The following is an 11,298-nucleotide window of genomic DNA, read 5'->3' as shown; positions in this document are numbered from 1 at the left end:
ACGTGAGCCACCACGTGTGGCCTGTTTTGCATTTTATCATAATTTTAGTAGACGCATGGGTTTATGATGATTAATTTTTAAATGACTTTCTACAAACAGGAAAAGTATAACATATGGGCCAAGAATACAATCACAGCGTAGCACCTGTTTCGTGCTGCCCAATCAACCTTTTAAAGGATGAATCAAGAGGCTGTAATAGATCACCCCATATCTGTCTAGCAATAGATTTTATACAGTATTTTCCTAAATAGATAGGTATAAAGATGTTATTTGCAGCAGTTGGGCACGGTAGCCCACACCTGTAATGCCAAACTTTGGAAGGTCAGCCATTCAGGACCACCCTGGCCAACATGATGAAACTGTATCCAGAATTGCTGGGTTCTCGGTCTCGCTGACTTCAAGAATGAAGCTGCGGACCCTCATGGTTGAGTGTTACAGCTCGTAAAGATGGTAGTCTGGAGTATCCTTCCTTCAGGTATTCACATGTATCTGCAGTTTTTTGCTTCTGGTGGGTTAGTGGTCTCACTGGCTTCAGAAATGAAGCTTCAGACCTTCGCGGTGAGTGTTACAGCTCTTAAGGTGGGCCGCATCTGGAGTTCATTCCTCCCAGTGGGTTCGTGGTGTCACTGACCTCAGGAGTGAAGCTGCAGACCTTGGCAAGGAGTGTTACAGCTCATAAAGATGGTACGCACTCAAACAATGAGCAGCAGCAAGAAGTATTGCAAAGAGCAAAAGAACAACATCTGTATAACCTGACTGAGCAGGTTGCTATTGACTGGCTTAGGTAGCCTGCTTTTATTCCCTTATCTGACCCCACCCACATACTGCTGATTGGTCCATTTTACAGAGAGCTGATTGGTCCACTTTACAGCAAGCTGATTGGTCCATTTTACAGAGAGCTGATTGGTCCATTTTACAGAGAGCTGATTGGTCTATTTTACAGAGAGCTGATTGGTCCATTTTGACAGAGTGCTGATTGGTGCGTTTACAATCCCTGAGCTAGAGACAGAGTGTTGATTGGTGCGTTTACAATCCTCTAGCTAGACATAGAGTGCTAGACAGAAAAGTTATCCAAGTCCCCACTAGGTTAGCTACATACAGAGTACTGATTGGTGTATTTACAAACCTTGAGCTAGATACAGGGTGCTGATTGGTGTATTTACAATCCCTTAGCTAGACATGAAGGTTCTCCAAGTCCCCACTAGACTCAGGAACCCAGCTGGGTTCACCCAGTGGATCCCGCACGGGGCCGCAGGCTGAGCTGCCTGCCAGTCCTGTGCCCTGCACCCGCACTCCTCAGCCCAGGTGCACTCCTCAGCCCTTGGCCGGTTGATGGGACCCACGCCGCGGCACAGGGGGCGGTGCTCATCGGGGAGGATCAGACCAGGCTGGAGCCCTGGTGGGGGGAGTGGCGGGTGGAGGCTCAGGCATGGCAACTGTAGGTCCCAAGCCCTGCCCTGTGGGGAGGCAGCTGAGGCCCAGCAAGAATTCGAGCACAGCACCGGTGGGCCAGCACTGCTGGGGGACCCGGCATACCCTCTGCAGCTGCTGGCCTGGGTGCTAAGCCCCTCACTGCCTGGGGCCGGCGGTGTTGGCCTGCGGCTCCGAGTGCCGGGCCCCCCAAGCCCACGCCCACCCGGAACTGGCACTGGCCTGCAAGCACCTAGCAGCGCTTCTCCCTCCACACCTCCCTGCAAGCAGAGGGAGCCGGCTCGGGCCTTGGCCAGCCCAGAGAGGGGCTCCCACAGTGCCGTGGCAGGCTGAAGGGCTCCTCAAGCGCCACCAGAGTGGACGCTGAGGCCAAGGAGGCGCCGAGAGTGAGGGCTGCTAGCATGTTGCCACCTCTCAAAACCACATCTCTACTAAAAATACAAAAATTAGTTGGGCATGGTGGTGGGTACCTGTAATCCCAGCTACTCAGGAGGCTGAGGTATGAGAATCACTTGAACCTGGGGCATGGAGGTTACAGTGAGCTGAGATCAGGCTACTGCACTCCAGCCCGGGCGACAAGAGTGAAACTCGGTCTCCAAAAACAAACACACAAAACAAAAAAAATTCATTCCTTGCTGTATACCAGCAACTAGAAGAATACCTGGCTTCAGGCAAACACTTATTGTTGATTGAATGAGCTCAATAGATGATTCAAATTGTTTTTCTGCAGTAAAAACTAACTTACCTTCTTTCCAGCATAGACTATTCTCTTCCACTTTTTTTTTTTTTTGGCCCCTTTCAATGTGTTTTTTCCTTTCATTATCTGTCTCTGTCTTTCTGAATTCAGTGTCTTTCACCTTCTTAGCCACCGTCATCAGCGTGAAACCAACAGTGATCTGTCTAACCCCAAAGATGCCAAAGAAGTACTTTGGACATCTGAGAATGTGTTTACACAGGACAGACAAGGCACACAGCTGCTGCTTCCCTGATCCCAGCTAAACCGTTTACCAAGAGTCAAGAAGTGTCTGGAGAGCTGGAGGCCAGAGCCATAGGAGGAGACAGACATGAAAAAGGCAAAATCGGCTGGGCACAGTGGCTCATGCCTGTAATCCCAGCACTTTGGGAGGCTGAGGCAGCCGGATCACAAGGTCAAGAGATCAAGACCATCCTGGCCAATATAGTGAAACCCCATCTCTACTAAAATACAAAAGTTAGCTGAGTGTGGTGGCACGCACCTGTAATCCCAGCTACTTGGGAGGCTGAGGCAGGAGAATTGCTTGAACCTGGGAGGCGGAGGTTGCAGTGAGCCCAGATTACACCATTACGCTCCAGCCTGGTGACAGAGTGAGACTCCCGGAAGAGGGAGTATCTTCAGATGACAGAAGGGCTGGCAGGGACAGATGGGGAAGCTGGCCTGGAGAGCTGACTAGACACCCAGGCAGGTGGACTGGACACCAGACGTTCAGGTATGCAGCTGAGCAAGGTGTTATTACCAGAATCTACCCTGGCAGGAAGAAAGGAGCTTGCTGCAGCTCAGCCAAAGTCACCAGAGCATGGCTCCCTAAGAAGGCAATCGCAACAGATTGTCTGGGGCAGAAGCCGGGTTGGCAAAGGGAAAGCAGTCCCTACAGTCCACCAGGGCCAGGTGGGTGTGGCAAACAAATGCACTTTACCTCAGTCAGCTGTATGATAGAGTCATAACTGTGTGACCACTGAGGACATTTCTAATGTTCAAGGTCTTGTCACCTCAGAAATTCAGTAGCAGATGAGTAACAAAGTATTAAGAATTTTCATTAAAGGGGAAATAAAGGTGCCCACATCATAGACCATTCTGGTCATATTTTTTAATTGCATTTCACATAATTCCACGATGTTCCAATCTTACACTCTTGTGCCACTATGTTGAATGATTAGGAGACTTTTAACCCTTTATTAATCAAAGTGTTTGTTTTCCTCTCATGAGCTGTTCACAGATGCCTCCAACTCTGGGAAGACATTATCCAAATACCACTGAAATGACTTGCAACCCAGTCGTTTCCTTAACTGAACATGCTCGCGAATGTTTCCATAGGTAACATATTTCAGACCAGGCTTTTGAAGAAAAAACTGCTCCTACGTGAAAATATAGAGTCAGCCATTTTGTTCAGCCAAACAAATCTTTGGTGATCAAATGATTATATCTAACATAGACACAGGTATTTTCATCATGTGAACTAAAAAAGCCCTCCAGATCCCAATTTTTTTCTCTCCAAGGAATGAAGGCAGAGACATACTATGGGACCTCGGATTTACCCACCATGCACATGTTCACAGCACGTGCCACGGCACCCTAAGTGGCATAGCGGGATCCAGGAAGACTGGGTCCTACTTCTCAGCTAAAGAATCACAGCCACCTATTGTGGTATCCCCTTTCTCCTGTTTTTTCAACAATACCCAAGGACAATCCCCGTTACTCCCTGGTCCTGATCAGTATGTTTGTCTTTTCAGAAATGGGGGATGATGTAGTAAAGGGAGAATAGATCCTGCAGGAGTACAGCCTGGGTTCAAAGTCTGGCTCTGTCATTCAGGATCTGCGTGACCTTAGGCAAGTACTCCCCTTGCGAAGTGGTTGTGAGGGTTGAACAGTCTAATGGGGACATGCAAAGCCCCTGGGCGAGCATGGCTGGCACATACTAACCATCATGCCTGAGATGGTCATTATTATCACCACACTTGGTTAGTTTTTTGTGTGCTCTGATTTGAGGAAGCCCCAGGAATGAATGTCTAATGGACTCTGTTGGCCCCCTGTTGAAAAAAGGTATTCTAAGTAGACTGAAGCCCTTTGCAAACAGAACCCTTATCTTTTCATCTGTGTTTTCCCAGGCCTGGCAGACAGGATAGTGATAGTGTTGAATGACAGAAGGAGTTTGCTCATCCAAATTAATGTATTATGGGCATGCCATGTTGGATTCTCCCTGGGGATCCATGACCACCGTAGGTCTTTACCATCACATTCTGCCACCCCTAGGTCCCCAAGGTGGATTGGTGCAGGGGACAAGCCTGCAGATGGGGGAGGGTGCCATCATTTTGGAGACAAGACAGCATGGATGACCTTAGGCACATCTTCGTGTCCAAAGTCCTCTCTTGTCCCAATCAGTCACTAAATTTCCCATTGTGCTGTATTATGCAATCCATTGGTTTTTATACTTAACATCATATGCCTTTGAGTTAACTTTTTGGCACTATATGCTTTGTGAAATTCAGTAAACCATGCAGAAATAGCTATATTCAGTTCAACCATCTAGATCCATGACCAGCGTTCACAGAAAAAAAAATCAACAAACATGAAAATAAGCTCAAGATTTGTTGTAATGAAATACAATTTTAAACAATGAGATGTTTTTAACCTACCTGATTAAAACGAACAGTTCGATTCTAACCAATATGAGGAGACAGGCACTTTCATATACATTTGATGGCAGCACAGATGACGAGACACACAGTGAAGATCATTTGGATGTTACCCCATCAGGATTTAAAATGCACTAACTCTTGCCCCAGCAAGTTCATGTCTTGAATTTATTCCAAAGATGTATTTGCAAAAATATGCACAAAAAAGTATGTCAATAATTCTCATTTCAAGGCCAGACGTGATGGCTTATGCCTGTAATCCCAGCACTTTGGGAGGCCAAGGCAGGCAGATCATGAGGTCAGGAGTTCAAGACCAGCCTGGCCAATATGGTGAAACCCCATCTCTATTAAAAACATAAAAAATTAGCTGGGTGTGGTGGCACGCGCCTGTAGTCCCAGCTATTCGGGAGGCTGAGCAGGATAATCACTGAACCTGGGAGGCGGAGGTTGCAGTGAGCCAAGATTGTGCCACCGCACTCCAGCCTGGGTGACAGAGCAAGACTCTGTCTCAAAAGAAAGAAAGAAAAAAAGAATTCTCGTTTGAGGATTGTGAAGAAAATAGCAAAAAGCCAGGGAAATCAGAATGCTTATCAACTGGTAATATTTATTAATGGGATCAATTTTGGTAGATCCAGTTAAAGGAACTATTTAAAAGAATGAGATGTGTTTATATGTTCTAATTTTGAAGGACAACTTGAAATCCCCCTGCCTTTTCTTTCCTGATCATAACCCTTTTCCTTTGTTTTAAATGCTATCTTGATTACAAATTCATTTCTTTTCATTCTAGCTTTGATATCTGATTATTCATGCACAAATCATATGGTTTAATTTTACCCATTTGAACTTTACAGGAAGGAAATAACACAGTATAAGTTCTGTTGTGTTTGGCTGCTTTCATTCACCATCACATCTCTGCAGTTTACCTATGCTCTTGTAGGTACAGTCACACACCATGTGATGATGTTTCAGTCAACGCCTGACCACGTTCATAATGGTAGTCCCGTAAGATTATAATACCGTATTTTTACTGTGCCATTTATTTAGATATGTTTAGATACACAAATACTTACCATTAGGTTACAACTGCCTACAGTGTTCAGTAGTCACGTGCCATACAGATTTGCAGCCTGGGAGCAATGGGCTATACCATAGAGCCAAGGTGTGTAATGGGCTACGCCATCTCCATCCCAGTTTGTGTAGGTACGCGCTATGATAGTCCCACAGCAATGAAATCACCTCATGATGATTTCTCATAATATATTCCTGTCGTTAAGTGAGACGTGACTATACACTATAGTTGGTTACTTTTCTTTTCTTTTCTTTTCCTTTGAGATGGAGCTTTGCCCTTGTCACCCAGGCTGGAGTGCAGTGTTGTGATCTTGGCTCACTGCAACCTCTACCTCCTGGGTTCAAACAATTCTCCAGCTTCAGCCTCCCGAATAGCTGGAATTACAGATGCCCACCACCATGCCCGGAGAATTTTTTTTTTTGTCTTTTTAGTAGAGATGGGGTTTCACTGTGTTGGCCAGGCTGGTCTCGAACTCCTGGCCTCAGGTGATCCACCCGCCTCAGCCTCCCAAAGTGCTGGGATTACAAGCGTGAACCACTGCACCCTGTCTAGTTAATTTTCATTGCTGTATAGGATTATAGCAACTAAATATATCACATTTGTCCACTCTACTCTTGATGAGTATTTGTATTGTATTAAGTTTTGGCTAAAAGAAATAATGCTGTGTACTAGTTTTCTTGTTCATGCGTCCTGGTGCACAAAAGCACTCGCTTCTGTAGCATATGCCTGAGCAGAACTGCTGAATCACAAGGTATTCAGATCTTTTACTTTAGTAGATGCTGCCATGCTGTTTTCAGATACAATTTTGTAAAAATCAACACTCCCATAAAGCAAAAGCTGAGAGATCCTATTGCTCACTGACACTTGGGCCTATAAGTTTTTTTTGTTTTTTTGTTTTTTTTTTTGAGACAGACTTTTGCTCTTGTTACCTAGGCTGGAGTGCAATGGTGCGATCTTGGCTCACTGCAACTTCCTCCCCCCAGGATCAAGAGATTCTCCTGCCTCAGCCTCCTAATGGGAGGCTGCCTAAGATGGGACTATGGGAGTGTGCCACGACACCCGGCTAATTTTGTATTTTTAGTAGAGACGGAGTTTCTCCGTATTGGCCAGGCTGGTCTCAAACTCTCGACCTCAGGTGATCTGCCTGCCTCGGCCTCCCAAGTGCTGGGATTACAGACATGAGCCACTGTGCCCAGCCAGGCCTGACAGACTTTTAAAATTCTGCCAATCTAAGCAGTGATGTTGAAATAGCTCTTTGAAGTTTTAATTCATATTTCTCTAATTACAAAAGAAATGGAGCATTATTACCTTCATAATTAAAGTGTGTTTTTTCAATTAGAGAAACATAAGATTAAGACCAGGACATACACTGTCAGAGAGATTCTTACATATTTCCATTTGTTTGTCTGAAATGAGATTTTGCTGGGGATTTTGTATTTATTTATACATAGCTTCTGGATGGACATGCACCCTTGTAAGTCCTGGCAAGGTACTTAACTCCTGGGGAAATGCACAGATAATAGGGTATAGCTTTGATACGGAAATCTTTGGCTGCTGGTCGAAAAGTGGTAGTGGAAGTTCTCACACAGTCCCATGACCAGCAGCATCCACATTGCTTGGGAAATCAGCGGGGAAGAAAAAGAATCTCAAGAGTTGTACATGGGCCAGGTGCGGTGGTTCAGGCTTGTAAATCCCAGCACTCTGCGAGGCCGAGGTGGGTGGATCATGAAGTCAAGAGATTGAGACCAGCCTGGCCAACATGGTGAAACCCCATCTCTACTAAAAATACAAAAATTAGCCAGGCATGATGGTATGTGCCTGTAGTCCCAGCTACTCAGGAGGCTGAGGCAGGAGGATCACTTGAACCTGGGAGGCGGAGGTTGCAGTGAGGTGAGACGGCGCCACTGCACTCCAGCCTGGGCAACAGAGCAAGACTCCATCTCAAAAAAAAAAAAAGAGTTGCATGTGGGGACAGGGCAAGGAGAAGCTGTTTACTTCAGGTGTGGGACAGTTCCCTGGAGGTGGGAACGGAGGGAATAGATCCAGCACCTCCATAAAATGACTGCTCATGTTGGTTGATTTACTTCTGAGAGACTTGAGTTTTCCCAGAAATTAAAACAAAAATAATGAGGTGTAAGAGTAGCAGCTTAGGATGAACTGAGAATAGGGTTGGGGATGGATTGATGAGGGGTTAGAGGGGTGCTGTATTTGAGAAAAACAGAGAAAAGAACAACTATCAATAACTATCAATAGGTAGTTTTTTACCCTCATCCTCCTCCCACAGTCCACCCTCAAGAAGGCCCCAGTATCTGTTGTTCCCTGCTTTGTGTCCATGTACAATGTTTAGCTGTCACTTATAAATGAGAACATGCAGTATTTGGTCTTCTGTTCTTGTGCTCATTTGCTTAGGATAATGACCTCCACAGCAAACACTGGATCTGGAAAGGCAGCAGCAGGCTTCCTCAGAACAAGTCCTGCTCCGGCCTCACATGCATTTTCCAAGTCAAGGATGTGTTCCCCACCTTATATTCATCCAGCCAAACATGCACCAGTCTTAGGTAGTTATGTGTCGTGGCACTGATGATTGCAGAAGTTTTTCTAGTTTGTTTCTTACTGATATGTCCTACTCGAGAACAGGGGATTATAAAGAGTTGGCCTCCACACATCCAGATCTAGGCATAAGAAGAATAAAAAACATATGAATGCATTATTACTGGTAATAGGCAACTGCTTTTATTTTTTATTTATTTATTTATTTATTTTTTTGAGATGGAGTCTCGCTCCGTCTCCCGGGCTGGAGTGCAGTGGCCAGATCTCAGCTCACTGCAAGCTCCGCCTCCTGGGTTTAGGCCATTCTCCTGCCTCAGCCTCCGGAGTAGCTGGGACTACAGGCGCCCGCCACCTCGCCCGGCTAGTTTTTTGTATTTTTTAGTAGAGACGGGGTTTCACCAGGTTAGCCAGGATGGTCTTGATCTCCTGACCTCGTGATCCGCCCGTCTCGGCCTCCCAAAGTGCTAGGATTACAGGCTTGAGCCACTGCGCCCGGCCTGGCAACTGCTTTTAAACAAATATAATGGCCAGGTGTGGTGGCTCACGCCTGTAATCCCAGCACTTTGGGAGGCCGAGGCAGGCAGATCACCTGACGAAGGGAGTTTAAGACCAGCCTGGTCAACATGGTGAAACCCCATCTCTACTAAAAATACAAAAATTAGCCAGGTGTGGTGGCGCATGCCTGTAATCCTGGCTACTTGGGAGTCTGAGGCAGGACAATCACTTGAACACCGGAGGCGGAGGTTGTGAGCCGAGATCGCGCCACTGTACTCCAGCCTGGGCGACATAGTGAGACTCCATCTCAAAAACAAAAAAAAAAACAAAAAACAAACAACAACAACAACAAGAACCCATAAAAATGGCTAATTATTACAACAGCCTTATAATTCAGATTCTGTGATTTTTCCCATTTTACAGATGAGGAAACTAACACCTTGGTTAAGAAGTTTGCCTAATGACACAGAAGTTTCACAGCAGAGTGCAAGGTTCAAATTTAGAAAGCCTGACTGAGAGCCAGCAATGAAGACAAAGGGGTTCTTCCTCTCTCATAATTACCTACAGGAATTGCTGGATGTAGGCAAGAAACGAGAGAAATACTGATCTGTCTGGAGCCGTGAGGCCCGGAAATTGCCGCGGCTTCTGTTGCTTAAGCTCCATATCATCAGAGATAAGATGGCGTATTTCCGGGTTCTTCATTAACAACTTTTCCCGGGCCGCCAAAACTTTTCCCACGTGCGCCAACCTTTCCCGCGCACGCGCAAACATTTTCGTGCGCAGGAAGATATGTAGCCTAAGGCGCAGGCGCGATCCTGCGCCCCAGAAAATTACAAACCCACGGCACATGCGCAATTGTAATTTGAGAGAACCCAGCCCCCCCGTCACCGCCCTGGCCCAACCTCTTCCCCTGCCAGCCTATATAAGGCAGTGCACTGCCACCATTAAACGAGACTTGATCAGGCTATTTGTCTTGTCTCCATTTCTCGTGTTTTCTTGTCTCCTCCATTCTCACTCCCCCTTTCAGGGTCCATTCGACTGTCCTGCAGGTCGGGACACGTGGCGTAGGGTGGGAGACTGTTTTCAAGATTATTATAGTACTTTTGGACCAGAGAAGGTTCCGGTAACAGCCTTTTCTTATTGGAACTTAATCAAGGATATAATAGATAAAAAAGAAAAAGATCCTGAGGTAATGGCAGCAGTTGCTCAGACTGAGGAAATATTAAGAGGCAGTTCCCAAACCGACCTCGAAAAACCCACACCTAGTAAAGAAATAGACCTGATATCACTACAGAGCGACGAAGAGGAGGCTGGGGCCCCCTCAATAACAAACATAGAAACATCAAATAAGGAAAAGGCAAAAAAAAATACCCAGTTTTACCTACAACTAATGAAAACAAAAGTAAAAATAACCTTAACCCTTCAGAAGTAGACTGGGATAATTTAGAGGAAGGGGCAGCAAAATATCATAATTCTGACTGGCCACAAACTCTTACTTATCCTCCTCCCTATAATAAGGCTTCTGCCCCCACAGTTATGGCAGTAATAGACCCAAAAGAGGAGCTTAGAGAAAAGATTGCACAACTTGAAGAGCAAATAAAGCTCGAAGAACTACATCAGTCTTTAATCACTAGATTGCAGAAATTAAGGACAGGAAGTGAGAGCGTTCAATACCCTAAAGGAATAGAGAAACACTCTCACCCTCAGAGACCCGGACAGCATGTCCCAAAAGGAAGGTTGCTTGGTAGTAGGGATAGGGAGGATTCCTCTCCTCTAGATGTTTTTCCAGTAACTGAAACTACAGATGCACAGGGCCGAGCCTGGAGACACCACAATGGGTTTGAATTTACTGTAATAAAAGAACTAAAAACCGCTGTCTCGCAATACGGAGCTACTGCCCCGTACACCCTGGCCATAGTCGAATCTGTGGCCGAAAATTGGCTCACTCCCATAGATTGGAATACCTTAGTTAGAGCAGTTCTTTCCGGAGGCGACCATCTGATTTGGAAGTCAGAATTTTATGAAAATTGTAGAGATACGGCCAAGAGAAACCAACAAGCCGGAAATGGTTGGGATTTTGATATGCTAACTGGCTTGGGTAACTACACAGAAACCGATGCTCAGATGCAGTACGATCCCGGACTGTTTTCTCAAATCCAAGCAGCGGCTACCAAAGCCTGGAGGAAACTCCCTGTTAAAGGGGATCCAGGAGTCTCGCTCACGGGGGTCAAACAGGGGCCTGATGAGCCCTTTGCAGACTTTGTACATAGACTTTTAACCACGGCCAACAGAATATTTGGAAATGCCGAGGCAGGGGTGGATTATGTAAAACAGCTAGCTTATGAAAACGCTAACCCGGCTTG

At 45.9% G+C, this 11,298-nt stretch overlaps 1 protein-coding gene across 1 annotated transcript in view; it reads right to left on the bottom strand.

Moving 5' to 3' along the window:
• Positions 1 to 3,263: 3,263 nt before the first annotated feature.
• Positions 3,264 to 11,298, bottom strand: part of GALNTL5 (polypeptide N-acetylgalactosaminyltransferase-like 5) — a 71,358-nt gene continuing 63,323 nt past the window's right edge. Inside the window, 2 exon segments of the mRNA XM_011941518.1 lie at positions 3,264 to 3,543; positions 8,413 to 8,562. Coding sequence (XP_011796908.1) covers positions 3,388 to 3,543; positions 8,413 to 8,562 — 306 coding nt within the window. The 3' untranslated portion in view covers positions 3,264 to 3,387.

Source organism: Colobus angolensis, unplaced genomic scaffold (assembly GCF_000951035.1).
Source record: "Colobus angolensis palliatus isolate OR3802 unplaced genomic scaffold, Cang.pa_1.0 Scaffold2, whole genome shotgun sequence".
Classification (NCBI taxonomy): domain Eukaryota; kingdom Metazoa; phylum Chordata; class Mammalia; order Primates; family Cercopithecidae; genus Colobus; species Colobus angolensis.
This window is presented reverse-complemented; position numbering and strand designations above follow the sequence as displayed.